The sequence below is a fragment of the Neophocaena asiaeorientalis genome, unplaced genomic scaffold (assembly GCF_003031525.2).
Source record: "Neophocaena asiaeorientalis asiaeorientalis breed wild unplaced genomic scaffold, Neophocaena_asiaeorientalis_V1.1 scaffold476, whole genome shotgun sequence".
Lineage (NCBI taxonomy): Eukaryota > Metazoa > Chordata > Mammalia > Artiodactyla > Phocoenidae > Neophocaena > Neophocaena asiaeorientalis.
Window position 1 is genome coordinate 7,851,782 of NW_020172178.1, and position 22,285 is coordinate 7,874,066.

General features: G+C 48.1%; 1 protein-coding gene across 14 annotated transcripts in view; it reads left to right on the top strand.

Annotated features, from left to right (window-relative positions):
• Positions 1 to 22,285, top strand: part of PPP2R5C (protein phosphatase 2 regulatory subunit B'gamma) — a 128,135-nt gene that overhangs the window by 87,459 nt on the left and 18,391 nt on the right. For 13 of the 14 annotated variants that reach the window (XM_024759954.1, XM_024759961.1, XM_024759880.1 and 10 more), the window contains 6 exons: positions 7,438 to 7,548; positions 8,544 to 8,636; positions 8,725 to 8,855; positions 13,308 to 13,367; positions 15,165 to 15,273; positions 16,653 to 16,706. In XM_024759954.1, coding sequence (XP_024615722.1) covers positions 7,438 to 7,548; positions 8,544 to 8,636; positions 8,725 to 8,855; positions 13,308 to 13,367; positions 15,165 to 15,273; positions 16,653 to 16,706 — 558 coding nt within the window. Of the gene's footprint in view, positions 1 to 4,891; positions 5,064 to 7,437; positions 7,549 to 8,543; positions 8,637 to 8,724; positions 8,856 to 13,307; positions 13,368 to 15,164; positions 15,274 to 16,652; positions 16,707 to 22,285 lie in introns of all 14 variants that reach the window. The other variant, XM_024759947.1, reaches the window with a different exon arrangement.

Consider the following 22,285-nt stretch of genomic DNA (forward strand, 5'->3'; position numbering starts at 1 on the left):
CATGCTGCTTTGCGTGTCTGGTCATTTTTTATTGGACGTCTGACCATGTGGGTTTTGCCTTGATGAGTACTGCGTACTGATATGTTTCTAGTAATATCTGGGGATTTGTTTGGGATGCAGTTACTTGCAAACAGTCCGATCCTTTTGGTTCTTGCTTTTAAGATGTGTTAGGAAGGACTATAGTCATAATCACTCTATGGCTAATTATCCCCCACGACTGAGACAAGACCCTTCTGATTATGAGCCCAGTCCTCTGTGAATTAACAGATTTTTCCAGTCTGGTTGATGGGAACAGGAACTGCTCCGGCCCTGGGTGAATACTGGGTCTCTCTGGTCTCTTCAGGTGGTTCTTTTTGCAGCCTCCAGTAGTTTTCTCACCCCAGTGGGCTGTTCAGTCCACTTCTGAATAGTTCAGGAGGACCTCTGCAATCTCTGGAGTTCTCTCTGTGCAGCTCTCTTCTCTCTGGGACTTTGCCTTGCAGATTCTAACCACCTGTGTCTGCTGGACTTCACCCGGGTTCTTTCTCCCTGTGCTGCAACCTGGAAATTCTATCAAAGGAGAAAGCGGGGCATTTGTTTCCCATCTCTCAGAAATCTCTCTCTGTCTTGCACTATCTGAAATCCATGTCTTGCAAACCAGAATTCCATGTGTTTTTCCTTGGGTTTTTTGGTTGTTTCAGGAAGTAGGGCAAATCCCATTCCTGTTACTCTGTCTTGTCCAGAAGTATAAGTCTCTGCTTCATTTATAATAGATACCCGATCAGTGCTTAATGCCATCCACACAGGTGATCCAACAACGATTCTAAAAACCATACTAACCGAAGGTTATTTGCATAATTTATAATTTTGTAACTCTATGCATCTAGTCAGTGGTGGGGGGCACACAGCAAGGAAACAGTTGGGTCTACATATATGACTAGGAAATAAGTACTTCAGCTCTGAAGCTTCCCTTCCCTTTTCAGTTCATTTCTATCATGTAGAATGCAGAATGTGTAGTTTTTGTTTTTGTTTTTTAAATTTTATTTTATTTTTTATATTTATTTATTTATTTGGCTGTGCCAGGTCTTAGTTGCAGCATGTGGTATCCTTTAGTTGCGGCATGCAGGATCTAATTCCCTGACCAGGGATCTAACCCGGGCTCCCTGCATTGGGAGCGGAGTCTTAACCACCGGACCACCAGGGAGGAACGTTGATGGTAGAGTCTAGTTGGTGGCTATATCGTTAGTCACTATAAAATTCAGCTGTTTTGCATTGAGGTTTTTCATAACAAGATATTAGGGAATACGTCATTCAGAAGCCTTACGTAAAACCCACCTTTGGACCAGAGTAAACAACTTACGAAAAACTTCCAGCTCCAATGTTGTGTTTAAATAACACCAACTGAATTACAAGTATTACAGATGAGTGGTTATCTTTTGTAGGTAAATTTTCTATTCTTAAAAATAAAAGTAAAAAATAAACTCCTATGCATAATTATAAATGACTAGCATATTTTCATTTGAAGAAGATGCTATTATACACTTAGTTGTGAAATGGTCATAAAATTTAAAAGTCCACTGTTGAAAACTTGAGAGTAAATTTCCTTTATTAAGTATTCTACAAAGATTTGTAGGTATTTATTTCTATATCTTTAACTTTGATTGAGAGCATATTTTAGAGATTGTAAAAATAGCAAGCTGTTCAAAGTAAGAGTTTAGCCTGTAGTTCTTTTCTTCGGGCATCTCTTTGGAGGTAAAGCTGCATTCTTTGAAAGCAGCTCTTGCCTTAGAGAAAGTGGCGACGTGGATTCGTGGAGGAGGAGACCCAGCTTCACTCACCTCTCGTGCGAGTGCTTGCTCTGTGCCAGGCGGTGCCATGGGCCTTGGGAGGTGGTGCCAGGAGGGAAGACATCAGGCCAAGAATTACCCGACCATCCGGTTATATTTGAGACAAAGATCACAAAGGAAAGGGGCAGGATGATAGAAGAGCTTGAAATCAGGGACCCAACTGGGCCTTGGGTCGGGGGGGGGCTCCCCTGACGAAATTACACTGCAGCTGAGAGCTAGGGTTTAATCGGGAAGTTTTCAGGTAATTACTTGGTGTTGCAGTTAATAAGGTGACTGATAGGTGCTTTTCCCAAAGGATCCACTTGCTCTCAGCAGGTCTTTGAGGATCTACTAGTTGCCGGGCGCTACGGCAGGTGATGGAGGGTCAGCAGTGAGTGAATCATCGGCGAACATTCCCCAGGATGACACCTGAATCCTACTGTGAAGCCAGATTGAGCTAATTCTACAAGTGAGGAGAGGGACAGTTCTTCCCTTTAAGATTGCTACTAGGATTTTTACCATCCACGTAAAAAGCGAGTTAGAGTTATATGTAAGATTGCTTTTAAAGTATAAATTGCTTTGTGGAGAAGTTACATCTTTGTGATACAATGTCATCTCACACTGGAGAAGGGAAGGGTCCTCATTCGTTCGGGTATCCTTCAGTGCCTTTCTTAGGATTTTCATGCTCTCATTGAAGCCTTGTAACTGGGTTGTGAGTCCCTAGGCCCTTGGTCATTTTCGTGGCCTAGTACCTGGGGTCCTCCTATCAGTTATGTTTCCTTGTTGCCTGTTGTTGGTGGAGAAGATGCTGTTAGGTTTGGGTTTTGGGTTTTTGTATGGGTGGCCCAGCTGTGATGGTCTGACTGTTGTCTCTGTTGGTTTTTCCAGTTATATCATTTGTAACCAAATGACGGCTTTCTATTTAAAATATAATGTGGAAGGGCTCCCTACCTCCCCACCTCCCCACCTCCGAAATGTATCTCTTAGCAATATGACCCTCAGAACCTGGCATTCCTGTTACAGGAGGAAGAGCTGTAATTTGGCCTTTGGTGGACTCACCTTTATAAACCCTATCACATGAATAAAACAAAATCAAAAGCATAGTAGAAAACCCTTGGGGCTTCCCTGGTGGTGCAGTGGTTAAGAATCTGCCTGCCAGTGCAGGGGGCACAGGTTCAATCCCTGGTCCGGGAAGATCCCACATGCCGCGGAGCAGCTAAGCCCGTGTGCCACAATTACTGAACCTGCGCTCTAGAGCCCACGAGCCGCAGCTACTGAACCCTCATGTTGCAACTACTGAAGCCTGCGCACCTAGAGCCCGTGCTCTGCAACAAGAGGAGCCACCGCAACGAGAAGCCCACTCACCGCAATGAAGAGGAGACCCCGCTCGCCGCAACTAGAGAAAGCCTGCGCGCAGCAACAAAGACCCAACACGGCCCCACCCACCCCCACCCCCACCCCCCAAAAAACAGAAAACCTTTGTGGTTTTAAACAGAGAACTGAATAATCAACCTTTCTTTCCTTGTTGTCTCTAAAACTAGATTATCAGCGTTTCTTTCTGGAGCGTATCCCTTCCTGTCTTAAACCTTTATATGTTCCACTGTACTGCAGTTGTGTCACAGCGTGAATATTTTATTACTTCACCCACTGGTGATGAATATTACAGGTATAGAAAGGCTGCGTGTTATTGAATTGTGAGAATTTTGCATAAACGCTTCGTAAGTCATTTTGGTTTGCATTTATTCAATAAATTTAGCAACTGGGAGAAGAACATCTGCAGGACCATTTAAATACTGAAAGTAGAAAATGTCAAGAAAGCTGTAAAAGCAGGGGTTTCCTACCACCACGGTCAGTCCACGCCACACTCGGGGGCTGCGCGGGTCACATACGTGCACACGCGGTGACGTGTCTGTTTCACACGCGCCCAGTGCAAAGAAAGGATTTACCCTCTTTCAGCAGGTGAGGAAACCAAAGCTTGAGCAGGCTTCTCAGTCTCGGGTCCTGGTCTGAGTGAGAAGAGGGCCTGGTGAGGCTGTCCCCTGAGGCCACACTGGCTCTCTCTGTGCAAGAGCTGATTCTAGCTCTGCGTCCAGGGATCACGGTGCACTCCGAATGAGTGTGTCTCAGCCGAGAGGTGGTGATGGATCTGTGTGATCTGCATCAGATCTAAGACTTCTAGACCTATGGTAGAAACAGATTCCCTCCGGTTTCCGTGGCGTGATGCTGACAACGATCGCCTTCTGTGGCTCTCAGACTGCACTCCACACGTGCAGACAGCATGCAGATGTCAACACCACGGCACTCCACTAACTTGACCCCTGAAGCTGCTGTACTAAGAATGGTGGAGGGTTAGAAACCCATGGACAGCTCAGGTGGCCTGATTTTTGCCTTCTGCTCTTTAATCTACATATTAGCTTTTAGTATCTAGCCTTCTCTAGAGGTGAGCATTAAATTAACGTGGTAGGAAAAGAGGGTAGAAATTACAGTGTGAGGTTTTTGTTGTTGTGTGAAAGATATAACTTTTTATCCATTAGAGTTGGCCAGTAATAAAACTGCCTGGTTCGAGGGTGGTCATCCTCCCAGGACATGAAAAGGGGACTTTTGCATTCAAAGCAAGTTGGTCTATGGCCCCTTGCAGGCCCCTGACTCAGCACCTGGGATTCGGTGAATGTGTAGGTGTTGCGGACGGGCTGTAGCTGACTGAACACTGTGCAGTGGGACTTCAACTTTAGGCTGGAATCATTAGCTTTACTACAGCAGGTCACTCAGGAATCTCAGCTGACCGGGTGGATCAGTCAGAGTCCTTCCAGAGAAACAGAACCAGTAGGATGGAGACAGACAGAGAGAGACAGAAAGAGGGATGGATGGATGGATGGATGGATGGATGGGTGGGCGGGTGGACGAATGGCAGCATGACTTACCTAAAGTCCTATAACTAGTTAATGAAGAAACCAGAATTTGAATTCAGGGCTGTTTGACTCCAGACAGGTCACTCATTGGGCCTTGTGGAGTCAGACGGGGCAAATCTGAACTCCGTGAGGCAGGCTCAGACGCTGCCATCCACAGTGGAATTACTTCTTCCTCAGGGAAACCAGTTTTGCTCTTAGAAGACTTTTCAACTGATTGGTTGAGGCCCACCCACGTTCTCCTTTACTTAAAGTCAGCTGATCTAGATGTGACCGCAGTTACTAAGCGCCATCACAGTGACACTCAGATTGCTGTCTGGTTGAATAATGGGTACTCTAAGCCGTCACACGGGTACGTTTTATTTTTTTCAGCCATCGCCTTTAATCACAATCTGTTATATCTCCCTTCCCTGCCCCTCTGGTTCCAGCTGTCGCACCTAGTTTATCGCTTCAATCCCCGACTCAGAACCTCATCTGTCCCCACCTTCCCCTTGGGCAGCCTGGCCGGAGAGGGACCTGAAGCGGGAGAGGAGGGGCCGAGCGCCGCAGCGCCTGTGCCTGATGTCCTGCGGCAGCCTGGCCTCTGCCCGGGCGGCGGCCCCTCCCAGGGGGCATCTGTGCTCCGGAGAGCGTTGGGCTTCCCGAAAGACCCTCCCTGAGGGGCAGCCGTCCCCCCCTTGTGCCCCAGCCTCCAGCCCCTGCCCAGGCGAGCTGACCACTGCTCTCTCCCCCCCGACCCCTGCGGCCCTCACCTGCAGCCTCCGAGGTGGCCCGTGTGTGTTCTCCCCTCTAGGTGCCCTGTGCCACGGTGTCACGACACTCGGGCCAGTCTCCCAGAGAGGCAGCGCGGCGGTGCCCACAGACACCTCTGCCCCCGGGGACGCGGCCTGGATCCACCGTCCCCACCCTGGTCTCTGGGTGACTCTTGGAGCCCCCGATCACTGGCTTTGAGGGATAGGATTGGGAAGCACCCCCCAGGAGTGCTGCACCCCCCTAGGAGTGCCGCACCCCACAGAGGCCTTGGGCTCCTTTCTGACCCTGTCCTCTCCGCACTCCACAGCCGGGGGTGACAGGGCTGGTTCTGCTGCCCCCATCCGCACCCCGCAGGCCCAGAGGAGATGGTGGCTGGGCTCCCAGTGTCCCCTTCTTCTGTTCTGTGGGCTTTGGGATCGGGGGGCCTGGGGACCAGCGGTGGAGGACGCGCCCCTTCTACCTGACAACATCTGTCCCAGCCTGTGTTCACCGGTCACTGTGGTTTGGGAGGCCTCTTGCTGGGCCGTGTACACACACCCCATTCGCCGGTTCCAGACCTCCTGCTCCTCTCTTTCCTTACGTCAGAGGAGCATTACTCATATTTCTATTAAAAGATTTCTCTCATTCCTTGTTTCTGGCTTTTAGTTACTCGTTCCAGCCATTCTTTGTTGCTCCCATTCCTGGACTGTCTGCGTCTGCTCCTCTCACATGACGCAGAGAGCAAACATTTGATGCTCGGAGCTTCTAGAGCCCAGGACTTGGGGAGTGTGTGTTTTTCTTCACGGAAAATGGTGTTGCAGGAAGACAGGATAAAACAAAACGGGTGCCATGGCGTTTTAGCTTGGTCTTTACAAGGCTGTTATCTGAACAGCCAGGTTTGCTCTGAACTCTCCGTAGACACCCTCGCTGTTGTAGTGGAGTCGGATTCTATCTTGTAGGTCAGGTGTTTTGATTCTGTGCTTCTGGGCTTGGAAGGACGGAGGGCTTTTTTTGATCACTAGAGTCGAGCTCTGTAACCGGCATATGGCGTGTTCAGAGATTCGGTGAGGTAACATATTTAAACTGACTCCGAAAGAAACATAGGTTATAAATTGGTGATAGTGAAAAACTAGACTTCTATATTTATATCAGGAACCTGTCAATATATGTTGTGCTTTATTCATATTAACCATACAGGCAGTAAAATGTACCTGTGCTCCAAAGAATTGTGGATTTTATGTAGAAAACATCTGTTGTAAATACAACACGCTGATTTTTATGAAATGGAGATTGACTGGAGCCTGGGGTGGGGGAGAGTGGTGAGGGACAGTACAGGGTGGAGAGCAGAGAAGAGGGCCATGAGGCATGCAAGGGAATCGTCCAGACTTTGTGTGTCCCGTCCAGTCCCTGGACACACGGACCAGGCTGTCCCGTGACATGATGACTCCTCTCCTTGCTAACATTGCGGCCCTTTCTCTGGAAACGATCCTCCAGCCACCCACCTGGAAGTTACTCTGTCTTGACTTGCCGCTCTCATCACTGTCACTGCAGAGGACTTTGGCAGGGAAGCTGTGCACGACCTCCGGTGTGAAGCGGCCTCTGCCATTTTCTCACCATTTTCAGTTCTTTGATCTCTGCTGTTTCTTTCGTAATCTCACCCTTTTCTTACTAGCGCTTTGAACTTTTCCCCTTGCTCTGCACTTACTGGATATAACAAAGGCCTTAGGTGTCATCCCTGCCCATCAGCATCTGTTGGCACTGGTTATCTGAAAGGTCAGGCAGGAACCTTGGTGGCTGGCTGTCCACGGCCGTGGGTCTAGCTGTGGCTTTGACCCAGGCTCTCAGGACCCACACCGCTTCCGAATTTTGAGAATAAGGATGAGCCAGATAACCACTGGAAGCAGTTATCATTAGAATTCCTTAAGATTGTTTTAAATGTTCTCTGTAAATATTTTTAATGTCCTGGTTATAATTATAGGATATGTGGATTTTAGTTTGCAGTTAACATGTTTCGAACATTACCACCTTCCTCCAACCCTACGGGAGCAGAATTTGACCCAGAGGAAGACGAGCCAACGTTAGAAGCAGCCTGGCCTCACCTGCAGGTACTGGACTCTGGGGGTGCACCAGACACAGAAGGGCGGGGGTCAGCGTGGGTTCGGGGGGTTCTCCGAAGCAGGAGCCCTGGGCCTGGGCCTCTCCAGCTGGTCGCAGATGGGCCTCTGCACTTCGGTGTCATAGACCCTGCAGACCTGTACATGTGAGAGAAGTATTTTAGCAAAAGAGAGAACATTTAATGGCTCTTTGTTTGTTTGGACACTCTGCAGAAACTACAAAGTTACAGAATTGTCAGTATATTTTCAGTGAAAGTGACCGTGGAATTGAGGGGGGAGGTCTTATGCAAACATTCCTCAATTTGTGTGCCCGCTGTGCGCCCCGAGGCCCATCTGCTTGACTGATGCCTTTTTTCTAACACATTTTTAAGGAGAAAGATCGATTGGGCAGGGCGCATGCCCCCCGAGCTAGATCGGGAGGTCTGGGTCTGCCGAAGGAGGGGAGACGGGGAGGTGAAAAACCTGGGAAGGTGCTCGATGGGGAACAGACAGGAAGGGCCATCTCGGTAGCAGAACGTCCCCTCCCACAGTGTCATGTGTAACCATTGGTGAAGGGGGAGGAACGTCCCGGCCCCAGGTGACTGTGTCTGTGACCTGCTCACCTAACACTCCCAGCTTCCTGTCCACCTGGCTTTCTGCTGGGACACTTGGAGGTGACAGGCTGCAAATCCCACCTGGGATTTGGTCACAGCCCGGCTTATGGCTGCTGTGCACTGTGGTCTCTGAGCATTGGTGACAACAGCCGTGGAAATCATTTGCTGAAATGCCATTTAAGGATATAGTCTGTGGTTCTTAGCTAATAAATAAAACAATGACCATCATCCGTTATAATTAAGCCGTGTGATTTGACATAAATCCTTTAGACATGTACCCTTTTTTTTAAGGCTGATATTTGCAGACAAAGATTCAACTCATGGTGTATTTTTAATCTCCATTTAATAAAATACCATGTTATTTGACTCACTGTGGTTTTTCTTTCCTCCTAGCTTGTTTATGAATTTTTCTTAAGATTTTTAGAGTCTCCAGATTTCCAACCTAATATAGCGAAGAAATATATTGATCAGAAGTTTGTATTGCAGGTAAGGTGCAAGTTAGCTGAAACTACAAACGCTGTAATCTACCATTAGAGAGAATACCGCATCACTGAGTGTCTTTTTCTTCTTGAAGCTTTTAGAGCTCTTTGACAGTGAAGATCCTCGCGAGAGAGATTTTCTTAAAACTACCCTTCACCGAATCTATGGAAAATTCTTAGGCTTAAGAGCTTACATCAGAAAACAGATAAATAATATATTTTATAGGTAAGTCAGTGTGGGGGTGACATTTCCCTTTTGCATGTGACGCTTCTGTTCACACTTGATGTCCCACCTCGTCGTTGGCTGTAGCAAAGTGGCTGGGCAGCAGGAGTGGCCGTTCCTGAGCAGCGGGCTCGTCGTGGGCAGGTGGGCCCCGTCTACACCTCCGCCTCTGCGCTGGACAGGGCCGCCTTCCCTCTGTGCCTGCTTCCGCCCGCCCCCCGTTCACACCCGGTGTTTGTTCCGGCTTTTACCGGCAGGCCCGGTCACCCTGAACATGGTTCCTTCTGTGTGGATGAATCTCTCCATCCAGAGCCAGCGGTTTCCTCGCACCTGTGTGGTGCTCGTTCGTCCCCGCTGAGTCTCAGTGAAAGAAGGAAGGAGTGAGGAGTGAAGTGGGGAATCTTTGGAGACTCCCGCCGTGCACTGCTGGAAGCAGTGGCTGAGGCAGCGCGGTGTTCAGCGGTCGCAGCCTCCCCGGGCCTGCAGGACCACAGAGGCCTGGCTCTGTTTTAGGGGGGAGGACCCCGCCCCAGGGCTCCTGGAGGAATGTTCTGACAGTCCAGCTCAGTGTTCAGCCTGACCCCGTGACCCCTCGCACAGCCTCCCCGTCGCCACCCCTCTGAGTCGCAGAGTCTTAACGCCCCTCCATCTGCCGGCTCCTACGCCGACACGCTCCTTGGACGAGCGGGTGTAGGTCCTGGGCGAGCCCCCGGGTGCCCCTCAGGCTCCGGGCTCCTTCCACACCAGGGCCTCGCAGCCTCGCTTGATCCTCCGGGAACGTTCTCACGTTCCCTTCCACCAGCCCTTCTCCTCACCCTCCCAGGCTTCCGGAGACATCCCTGCGCCAGGGAGGCTCACAGCTTGGCGGACGGTCCGGCCTCCTGGGAGGGCAGGCATCGAGCCAGCGCTTATCTCACAGCCCCAGCCCCAGCTTCCTACCTGGCTTCTGGGGGCTCCAGGTGAACGTTGATGGATGAAACCATCAGCGTGGTTTCTTCTCTGTCCCTGGAATGCTCACTGCACAAGCAGTTGACTCCATGAGTTTTTAGGGGACGGCTTACCCCACGTGCCCCTCGCTCCAGGATGCCGCAGGCAGTGAGTCCTGGCGGTGACGGGCGGCCAGCCCCTGCTGTCCCTCGCCCTGCCTGCCTGCGGTCGCGAGGTCCAGCGCCCTCCTTATCTTCGCACGTGATGTGGCCTTTAGGTGTCAGAACCTCCAGCTTGCACGTGGCTTCCCTTCAAACTCCCTCCAAGCTCCCCACAGCCCGTTTATATGATGGAGCCCAGGCTGGACACACTGGCTTAGGTGGTGGCATCGTGTTTCCTAAATGTTATATTCCTATTTTGTATTTCTTGGTGTCGTGTTTCCTTTTTAACAAGACTGTTCCTTGGCCGACGTACTTATCTATCAAAACGTAGCATACACTATTTAATCAACAGCGGACAGGTAGGATTTCAGTTCCAGTCTTTTAGGCTAAAATGGAAGCTCTGCCTGAAGGTTTCTTCCCTGCTCACGTAGGTTCTGTGCAGAATCACCAGTCAGTGCCTGCCTCATACCTTAAGGAACCCTGACTTAGTAACTGAACTACCTAACTAGGCTGTTGTTCAGAAGTTACAGAGTGCAGCTCGACTCTCGCTGAACACTCAGCGCTGGAGTGTGTGGTGTCCTCGTTTTGTTTTCAGGAGTCTTTTCTGTAAAAACCGTTCCTGACGCGTCCGATCAGGAGGAAGCAGGTCCTGTGGATCCCACAGCCGGCCTGACTCTCCGCCTTCAGCACAGCCCCCTCCTCATTCCATGTGAGAAAAATCGCAGATGATCTCGAGAGCTATATTCCGCTCCTCTGCGTTCCACGGGGTGTAGCTGCGGCTGGTTAGACAGTATTTCAGGCGTGTTTGGTTGACCTTCCTGAAAGTGTTCGTGTGAGGTTCCTACTTACTTCTGTGGGTTCTCTAGTCAGCATCTTCACAGGTGAGTTAAGCGCAGCTCTGGGTGAGGGATCATGCCTGCTTGGCAAACAGTGGAGCCTGAAGGTTGGGTGGCAGGTGGAGCCCGGGCTTCAGTTCTCTCTGCTGCCGAACAAACCCCCGCGGCTTGGGAGCTTAAATCAGCGTTTGCCATTGCTCTCATTCTGTGACCTTCCCCGGGCGGGGCTCCGTGAACGTGAGCGGGCGGCCCCGGGGCCGCGTTCTGCAGTGGCTGCCTGTGCTCCTCAGGGCTTGGCCGCGGCCTGGTACGCACCGGCCTCATCCCTTTGTACCGCTCAGAGCCGCTTAGGGAATTGAGGACAGCCCAGCTTCAAGGGGGAGTGACTTCCACCTCTGCGTGTGAGGCACAGATCACGTCCTCCAGGAGGGAGAGGAGTAGATGGCGTCCATTTTGGAGACTGTCCTTCACAGGCAGGTTCCAGCTCAGTTTTGGGAGAGTCCTAGTTCCTTCTGGCCGAAAGAGGGAGGCATACTGTAGCCTGCTCTGCATGGGCCCTTAGGGCTTCCCTCCTGTTTTGCACCCCACTTTCTTGTTTCCCTCTGGAAAAGAAAGAAGGGGAGCTACACTTACATTCTCTTTCCTATACCTACTCCAAATCTACAAAATAATCAGGAATGAAGAATTTCCCGATGAGAATATAGCAGTGTTGATCTAGGAAAACAAAATGGCTTTTGGCTAAAGGCTGCCCTTATTTAAACGTTAGTACTGCTGGAGACAGATCACAGGTGGTGCCCAGGGGCTCGGCCACCTCCACATGCCGAGCACCCAGGCTTCAGGAGCCTCGCCCACCTGCTGCCTGCACAGCCCTCCAGGTGTAAACAGAGGAAGAGGGACTGAAGTTGGGTGCTTGCACTATTACTTTGTACATCTAAACTGTTTTAAGTATTTCAAATAAAACAGGTGAAGTGAAGGGAGCCTCAGGTGGAGTTTCACAAACAAACTAAACACCTCCCCGTGTAGATGCCCAGAGAGGCTGGGGCTCCCATGAGGCCGGCTTCCCACCTCAGGGCAGGGGCAGTGGCGGGGCCGACGTGTCTGAGGCTGACACGGGTGCCCCACGCACAGCGCAGCCTGTCCCCTGCTGCCCTTGATCTGACCAGCCGGGCTGCCGGGGTCCATCGCGGGTACTTTCCCGCCTCGGCTCCGTGCTGTGGCCACATTTGTTTCCGTGTCACTGTGTCTTGCTGCTCAGTGGTTCTGACCCCGGTCCCTGTGGTCTCGACTCCGGTCTGTCTAAGCTGGTGTCCGAGCCTCCGTGTGCCTGCCTTGTCCGCCCGTCGCCCACCTTTGTTCTAACCAAACGGGCTCTCTCCTCGCTCCATGCCCGCCCCCTTTGAAAGATCTGTCAGAAACCTAGAGACGTTAGACCCCTCCTCAGGAGTACGTCACACTTTGTGGGCGTTTGACCTGTTCTGGACCTTAAGGTCACTCTTCCGTTTGTTTCAAACGGGAACAATGAAAAATTTTAATCATCGCAAACCCTTATTTTTGGCCTAGAGCTGGCTCTAAACTAGTAGTTTTTGTCTGATGGGCAGGAACCTTTCTCAGACCCCAGACGCCTCTCGCTTCAGGCGGAATTCGCTGTGTGTTGGTTCAGCCTGACGCCAGGTGAGCCAGGCTGTGGGGCAGGAGCAGGTTGTTTCTGAGGAGTCCTTGGAGAGAGAAGATGCTTTCCTGCTTCCTGTCCCTGTTCCCTCTCCCTGGGCCCAGTTTATTCAGCAGTCGTGTTTCAAGCACCGGTCAGATGCCAGGCTCGGCCCTATAGCACCAGGGGCTAAGTTGTCGTCCCCATCTTCAGGCTGGCACAGGGCGCAGGAGCTGCTGGGAGCCCCAGGGAGCATGCGTGGGGGCCCCGAGGGAGTGCTTTCTTGGGGCAGGCGAATCGGGCTACTCAGATGGGGGGTTTCAGAAGATGGCACTTGAAGCAGCATAGGGAAAGTGTGAGGTGTCAGTGAGGAAGTAGGGGAGACGACCCCAGTGGGGAGGAAGTAACTTGTACCCTTTGCAGAGACTGTGCTAAATATTGGAGGCTTTAAAATTGAGTAAGATGTCGACTTAGGTTGAAATGCAGCAAAAAATAAAATGGATTAAGCGATGGATAGAGAGATGTATGTGTGATAAAGCAAGCAGCAAGTTGTTCACTGTCAAATCTGGGTGGTTGAAATACAGGTGATCACTGTAAACATGTTTTCACTTTATGTTTGAAACTTTCAAAATGAAACGTTAGGGAGAAATTTGAGCAAGCCCATGCCCTCTGCCCTCCAAGTGTCTGCATGTCCAGGCTTTGCGGAGTCTCTCTGGTAACACTCAGCAGAGCCCCCGGAACGGTTTTCACAAATAGATTTGCTTATTGTTGCCTGGCTACGTGGTTTTCTTCCTAAAAGCATTGTTTTCTTATTCAGAAGATTTTAGTCTTTTCCAGCCGTTATTTCAGCGTCTAATTCTAAATGACAAATTGCTTTTTCTAGATTTATTTATGAAACAGAGCATCACAATGGCATAGCAGAATTACTGGAAATACTGGGAAGGTAAGTTGTCTCTTTGTTATCGGTAGCGAAAGGCCTTAGATGGGATTTATGCCGAAATGATCCAGTTCATTGCATTCCACAGCCCCCTCCCCAAGGCAAGGCAATTTAAACCGTTCTCTAAAAGGACGTAAAGAAGCCTCACTTAATGGCCGGGGCTGGTGAGCTCTTGGATCAGAACTAAATGACACTAAATGACAAACCTCTCCCATCCCTGTGGTTCCATACGTAGATTCTGTTTCATGTACCTCAAGAGCATCACTATGGGAACACAATTTCAATTATTTCCTCAAGAGCAGTGTTAAAAATAGTTACATTAAGAAGGTTTATATTTGACACTTAGAAGAAAAATAGGTCGGTTATTATACATTTGGGGTATCGAGTAAATGCTAATGTGTTGCTTTGATTTTATAAATTTTTCATATGTATACTTATAAAATAATTAACATTTCAAAATTTCATCGTCTTAATCCAGGTAGAGTTCTTGCTTGCTATCCTTTTTTTTTTTTTTTTTTTTTTTTAATCAATGACCTATAGGTTTTCTGTCAGACCTCCTAACTCACTGATTCCCAAACGGAGTTCCTCAGGGTTCCACGGCTGAATAAGCTTGGAAGTGCTTCTTCCCCAGCACCTTCCTTGGGGATTCAGTGTATGTTAGCAGCTAAAGGTTTTGAGGAGTCCTGCAGGGAAGAAACTGTACTCGTGCCTCATCTAGTGATTCCCAGACTATCTGAACACAGTAAGCTTTTCAAAGGAATACTGTTGTCATCTGGTAGATCTATGGTGCGGCCCTTCTGAAAACAACTGTCCTCGCTGTTTCAGATATAATGTAAAACAAATGACGGTCCTCGTGGAGAACTCTACACTGACACATTCCCGGGTTTCTCTCTCCCAGCAGAGTGTAGTGAGTGCTTGAGTGGGTGCCCTTACTAGCTGTCCGGCTTTACTTAACCACTCTCGCCTCCCGTTTCCTTATCTATAAAATGGCAATATACTCATATTCACGTCTGAGGTTGTTGCAAGGCTGGGGCGAACTGAGTAAGGTGTCCAGAGAGCCTGCCACACCGCATGCAAGGGCCTCAGAGGTCCTCTCCTGTCCCCTCATTTGAACGCACACACCATCCTGGAGGCCACTTCAGGTTAACCCTGCCTGCAGCTCCCATGTGCCCCAGGCTCATGAAAGAGGGACCAATTGAGAAATCGCTTGAACTGCTTCTACAGCTCGCAGGAACTTCTACCTCGTTATAAAGCCAAACAGATAAAATACTTGATGTCACAAACAAAAGCTTCAGCTTGGCGGTTGAGAGCAGGGGACCCCCTTTCCTTGCGGAAGGGAACAGCTTTCTCGTTGATTTTGAAACAACGCCAGTTTGCACACTCAGACCCTGTTCTGCCAGTACTCGCGTGAGGCAGGGTCTCTCTGGGAAAGTGTGAATTCCTGAAGATGGTGAAGGCCGGAGGAAGGTGCCGGAGTTCCACCCGAGCTACTGCCCGGTCTTCATGCCCTGCCTGAGGAAGGAGGTTTTGCCCCCGGAGACCCCTGCTCTTCTGGGTAGCTCCCTGTACACTCAGAATTTTTAAATTGTCCTGTAGTTACAAGATAAAAGTGACTGTGCTTCCCTGAAGGTGTTTAATGGTCTTTTAATTTCTGCTACTCTCCTCCCTCCTTTTTTCCGGCACACATGGTTGGCTTGCTGGTTTTCATGCTGAAAACAAAAACTGAAAGAAAAACAGAAAGATTATGTTTTTCAATCTGGAACTTGTAAATATTCAAACTTTGGATAAATTCTGTTTTCACAGTATAATTAATGGATTTGCCTTACCACTGAAAGAAGAGCACAAGATTTTCTTATTGAAGGTGTTATTACCTTTGCACAAAGTGAAGTCTCTGAGCGTCTACCATCCTCAGGTAAGGGCTCCTCCGTGATGTTGGTGGGCCCGGAGCTCATCCGTCTCTGCTTGGACATCAGTGAACTTGGGATATTGAGCCCCAGCCTCTAACTGGGAGTGTTTTGTCTCTTATATCACAGTGTTGACTTGGGTGTCAGGGTGCTGGTGATGAGCGAAAGGATAAGGGAGTAAAGAGAGATTGCTTTTGAGAAAATCAGAAAAACCTCAGGAAAGGAGAATTTCAAAACTGGTTGTAAACACTGAGAAGGGAGTGGCTCACGTGATGAAGGGGTCAAGGAAGACCTCTCCGGAAGGCTTCCTGCGGTGGGATTGAAACCTAGCACCTCAAAGACAACGCCTCTGTGTCCACGGCCAGTAAAATGGCTTAAGAAAAAGTGGTTTGGGGACTTCCTGGCGGTCCAGTGGTTAGGGCTCCGTGCTTCCACTGCAGGGGGCATGGGTTCAATCCCTGGTCAGGGAGCTGAGATCCTGCATGCCCTGTGGTGTGGCCAAAAAAAAAAAAAAAAGTATATATTTCAAAAAAGAAAGAAAGAAAAGGGTTTTAAAAAAAAAAAAAAAAAAGTGGGGTTTTTATAACTTTGAAAACTGAAAACCTGATCCATAAGTGGTTTCTAACTGGTTGGTCAGCTGCATTTCCCCAGGAAGTCTACGTTTTCCTTCACTCTTACTATTCCAAGTTCCGTGCAGACAGTGGGGAGACGCCCGCCGTCAGTGTGGGTGCAGGGTGGGTGGGCCCCACGTCTGGGTCCAAGGACCAGGAACCCCCATCCTGCGGCACCTCCCTCGGGGAGTTTGCCTCATGGCATCAGAAGGTATATCCTTAGATGATTCTAATGACACTGGCTTCCTGGGAAATCTTTTACTTAGAGTTTTTTCCTCTGATTCCTATTGACTGGTAATATCTTTACATCCAGCCAGTTTGTTATCATGTTAGTTGTTCTGTATTAGAAATTAATAGTTTAGGAATTTAAGATGGAAACAGATTTTAATTTGCTTTTTCCCAGCAGTTAAGATTACTTGTCCATTACAGTCTCCAAAAAGGGCACCAGAAAACTCCCACCAAACCTGGCCTGGCTTGTCGGTGTTGGTCTAAAAGACTGTCTCCTGGTTTATTTTAGCTTTCTGATGTTCCTTTTGCAGTTGATCTGTGTTGCACACTGATCCTGGGGTCCCTCCCTCAGAGCCCGTCCCAGAGCCTCCGGTGGGGCCACTGGACAGAGCCTGTGTCCACTCAGGAGAAGGGCTGTGGGGGACATTGCGGGCAGGGGACAGCGCTGATCACATCCGGCCCTGTCTCCCCACAGGAAGATGTCTAACGGTGATACAGCATTTCCATGTTAAAATGGAATATTAATACTTTTTCTCCTCTCACTGTAGCTGGCATACTGTGTAGTGCAGTTTTTAGAAAAGGACAGCACCCTCACTGAACCGGTAAGTACACCCTCTCTGGTCAGGGCCTTGTGATACAGTGTGTGTGTCTTAAGTGTCAGTATCGCAGTCTGGCTGCTTCACCAAGACAGCTTCTTCATCTTAAGTTATAACACTAGTGAACACAAACTGGTTTCATTCCTGTGTTACAAGTTTCCAAACTGTAGTGATTTTAATTACAAGTTCCCTTGTCGAAGTGATTGTTCATGTAAGAAGATGGCCGTCTTCTCCCTCATTGCATTTTACTCTGAACGGCATCCTTCTAAGTCATAGGCGGTGTAATACTCCCACGTCGCTTGGTTTAACAGCATAGGTCACTGACTTCCGTCAGAGGAATTGTAGCAAGGATTCAACATGCTTGTACTAAAGAGATTTTACTGTCTTGAAAATTCTTTTCAAGTTATAGTGTCACTAGTTTATGGTCACTGGATCGTAAATGAACGTTAGATTGCTACCGGTCAGTGTTTAGATTTCTAAGTTTCTTGGCATTTTATCTTTATTAAAAATAAAAAGGCTATTGTAGCCAAGATTCACAAAGTCCGGTGTGTCAGGTGCCAGTTGAAGCATTTGAATACTCTTTTTTATCAGCTTTATTGAGATGTAATTCACATGCCATACAGCTCACACACTTAAAATATATGATTCATATGGTAGACCTAGGTTTTATGTTTCTTGTGGACCCAATCAGGAATTAGAATATAGCCTAGAATATAGTCCTATACACATAATATATCCTTAGAAAATACTTAGTAGTAATTCGATAATTATTAGCATCATGATTTAAATTAGTAGATATAGTACAGGAACAAATTTTGTTCTGTATGTGACCCGCTTTTCATATGATGGTATACAATTACTTTTGTTTACTTCTCACCAGCCATCTTGCACCTTTGCAATTTGGAGTTTTAGTCCTCCGCATTAAAATGTTTTTGGTGTTTCTTCCTGTTCCAGAACAAAAATCAGAAAAATCAAAGGTATTTGTTTAATAGCTTGCTGTACTTAAAAAAAAAAAAAAATGTATGATTCAACGGTTTTTGATATATTAGGTTATTACTTTTTTCAACTGTGGTAAAGTATACTATATAACAAAACTTGCTATTGTAAGTGTACGGTTCAGTGGCGTTCATTACATCCGTACTGTTGTGCATCTCTCGCCACTGTTTCTAAAACTTTATCATTGCCCCAAACAGAAACTCCGTCTTCATTAAATAGTAACTCCCCACTTACCCTCCCCCCTCCCCCTGATAACCTCGAGTCTACTTTCTGTGAATTTGACTGCTCTAGATACCTTACATAAGTGGAATCATACAGGATTTGTCCTTCTGTAACTGGCTTATTTCACTCAGCGTAATTTGCTCAAGGTTCACCTATATTGTTGGCGTGTGCCAGAAATTCATTCCTTCTTGTGGCTGAATAGTATTCCATTGTACGGCTAGACCACATTTTGTTTATTCATTTGTCTATCAATGGAAGTTCGGGTTGTTTCCACATTTTGGCTGTTGTGAATAATAAGGCTGTGAACATGTGTGTGCAGATAGATCCCTGCTTTCGGTCACTTTGGGTATATACCCAGTAGTGGGATTGCTGAATCATATGGTAATTCTGTGTGGTTAGCTTTTTGAGGAAATGCCATACCATTTTCCACAGCAGCCGCACCATTTTGCATTCCCATCAGCGGTACACAAGGCTTCCAGTTAATCCACATCCTCGCCAACACTTGTTATTTTCCATTCTTTTTTATTATAACCATCCTAGTGAGCGTTTTTTGATTTGCATTTCCCCAATGACTAGTGACCTTGGGCATCTTTACACATGTGTGTTGGCCATTTGTGTTTCTTCTTTGGAGAAATATCTTTAAATTCATTGCCCATTTTTTAATTGGGTTGTTTTTACTATTGAGTAACAAAGCAAGAAGTATTAGATGCTAGTTTAAACATTTGAACACTCTTTTAAAAGTCACCATTGGAGCAGAAAAGGTAAATATTGTAATTCCTGAGTCTTTCCTGTCCCTTTAGTGGTCTTTCACAGGTGTCTTGTGAAATTTTAATTTTTATAGTTAAAAAAATAGAAATTCTTAATACTGTATTCTTGAATTAAACTGCTTCTGATCTCTCCTTTCTTTTTAAGATTTTAAATTCTATGTGTAGCCTCCCCCATCGCACCCCAAAATTCAGGAAAAGCCCCTGGTCATATCCCTCAGATGCTGCCTGTGGAGGTGACGGAGGCTGCCCTGCTCTGCAGCCCCTTTCAGAGTGACCCATCCCTGTACCCCATCCCTGGGGTCTCCTCGCACCTCTGCCTCAACTCTGTCCAACATTCTGGAAGCCCCCAAGAAAATCTACCAAATCTTATCAGACTTCAGTATCACACAAAGTATTTACTCCAACTTAGGGTGAGGATGTGTTATTTTATCCTCCTGCTAAACTGAAGCCATGTTCAGATAGGGAAAGAAAAATGAGATGGCACTGATAATTTAAAAAGCCCTCTTTAATATTTTTCTTCATTGGTGACACATCCTTATTCCTATCTGTGTTTGATGGTCTTCTCCAAACTAAAGTACCATGTGAAGAAATCCTAACACATACCCTGCCCTTTTCTTTCTTCAAAAATAAGGAGAGAAAGAGTGTGCAGTTTTCTGCGATGATTTTGCTTGGTGCGTGTTTCTCATACTCTCCAGTGGCTAAAGAATTCGCCGAATGTTACCCCACATTTCTCACGGCCTAAGGGTCCCCCCAGCTCCGAGCCCACTCCCTGCAGGTCCCGGTCCCCCGGCCCCGTCTGTCAGAGCCTGGTCCTAATCCTGCTCCAGCAAGACTCAGCGTGCGCATCCCACCCTCTACTGTCTTCCACCTGAAAGTAATGTGAAAGCTGATAAAGTTTATAAATTCCCACTAATAACGCTAATACAGCTTCGCGGGAGTGAGGGCTTTTATCTGCGCTTGGCTGCAAGAAGGCAGGAGACGATGTGCTGGCTTCGGTGGGGTCCTTCCATCTTAAAGGGTAGATAGAAAACTCTGACTCGGCACGAGCACAAAGCTACCTCAAGCCCCCTACGCCCAGTCCCCAGTATTTCCACCCAGAACCACTTCATCTCTTGATCTCCTGCAGCAGAGCTAACGTAATTGCACTCTGGATTACAGAAGGCAGATGAATTTTCTGCACATTAAAAATGCTCAGAGCCTCGCCTCAGTAAATTCCTTCCTTTGAAACTTCATGTATTATGACAACACAAAGCCCATTTTGTCTTACTTGAGCATCGAAAGCATGTAGGTAATTGGATGAAGGTGTAAACTCTCGTGAAGGTGCTGGGAAGGGCAGTCGGCATACGTGTGCGTCTCATGGTCCTGCACCTGTGGCACCCCGAAGTCTGTGTGTGTCCAGGCTCAGGAATTTTTAAAGTCTGATCCGTTTAAAAGACGTTTGTTGCTCCTGTCTGTAACCTGTAACTAATATTTTTATTTGTAAACTTTGCACAGTACCCAAGAGCTTTCTGGGCAGGCCGAACACTTTTCCACCCACCTGTCTCTTGAGGCTGATTGAGTTTTACTCTGTGGCCTTTTTCCCTGGTGTTGCAGGACAGGAGAGGGGCTCCTTGGGACGCCAGGCTCGCCTGCCTTCCCTAGCCACCCCCTCCCCCCCCGCCCCGGGAGCAGGCCGCCCATTGGGTTTCCCCAGGAAAGCTCAATCCTGAAGTGCGCCCAGCAGCAAGCAGCCACTGTTGGCTCAGACTAGCATCCCCCGAGCGGACTCCCACTCTGCAAAACGCAGGCACCCTCGGAAGCAGCTGAAACGTTGGGTGTCGGTCATACGTCATTCCAAATAGTGTGAAAAGTAAGTCCAGCATATACCTCTGATTCCAGAAATAATACCTTTTCCAGAGACATCGAGCAGCTAAATCAATTGTGTCCTGTAGTTCACAGCTTAATGTATTTCTCCTAATAAAATTCCATTTGCCAAATGCCAAGGAACGGTGGATTTGTGACGTGATTTGCATCTGCTGTGTTCTTAAAAGTGATGCCAATACACAGAGTATAGTAGGTACCCAAACATCTGGTAAATGGTTTTGAGCAAAAAATAGGAAAATCATTAAATGATGCATTTTAAAAAATAATCTCTATTTTTTTAATTAATTAATTTATTTTTTGGCTGCGTTGGGTCTTTGTTGCTGCTCGTGGGCTTTCTCTAGTCACGCTGAGCGGAGGCTACTCTGCGTTGCGGTGCGCTGGCTTCTCACGGCGGTGGCTTCTCTTGTTGCAGAGCACAGGCTCTAGGCGCGTGGACTTCAGTAGTTGCAGCGCGCGGGCTCAGTAGTTGTGGCACATGGGCTTAGTTGCTCCGCGGCATGTGGGATCTTCCCGGACCAGGGCTCGAACCCGTGTCCCCTGCTTTGGCAGGCGGATTCTTAACCACCGCGCCACCAGGGAAGTCCAATAATCTCTCTTTAAAGACAGCTGTGTCATAAATTTTTACGTCAGACTTCAAAACTGGGAGCACTTTTAAAGTAAATTTTGGAGTTTTATAAAGTGTAAAAATATGAAAGATTATCCAGGAGCCTGAAGGTCAAAAGCATCAAATAGAATCGTCCTAAATGAATGTTGCTGAAAAGCCCCTTGTTTTTAACCGCGGTGAGGACTCACAGGCTGGCCTGTGAGCGCAGCTGGCATGATCTGCAGAGCCAGAAATGACTAGTGAATGGAAACCACCACCAATCTGAAAGCATGAGCATTTGCAGTGATGCTCACAGCAGTCCTGAGGCCGGGGGCCGGGATGACGGGTCCAGAAATCGCTGTGATAAGGCTAAAGAGCTGCTTTAAGTAACAGGCTGCAGTTGTACAGTTAGGTGTGCAAGTATGTGTACGTGCTTTACATATACGAACGTAAGTGTTTTGGGTCACTGTGCTGTTTTAGGCAGCTAAACTCTCAGGGGGATTGTTAATCTGATACTTGGGGTGAAGAAGCTTTACTGGTAGGGAATTTGGGAACTGCAGGAACACGGTAACAGAACGGTTGCCCGGCAGAAGCTGCCCGTCTGGTGGGCAGGGAACACAGTGCCCAACACTCACCCACCGGGAGGCCGCCGCCGCCCGACTGGACGTGCCTCGCAGGGAGCGGCTTCACAGGCCTGCTGTGGGTGGGGCCCCAGCCAAGGCCAGGCTGCCGCCCATTCGCTGCGGCCAGCAACTTCTCAGGCACTTGCGTGGGTCTAGTAATAAAGTCTTCTCAGCAGCCCCAGGGCGAGGGTCTTCGTGCCCCCAGACTCTGATGAGGGCTGTGGGGCACCGAGGGGTGGGCACCAGCCCGTGGCCACACACAGAGGGCTTGCTAACATCAGTGCTTGACATCTCTCTTTCCGATGTGTTTTAGCATGACTGAAAACACCGTGTACACACGCTATGTATGTATGTTTGTGTACAAATATATATGAACAGTCAGTTAATGCGAGAGAGAAACCGATTGTGCCTCTGTGTATATGTCTCCACACTAAGCTATATATATATGAACTCACATGCCCTGTGTTTCTCCACTGGTCTCGTTCTCTCTGAACTCTCCTACCTGCCTCTTTTTTTTTTTTTTTTTTAAGG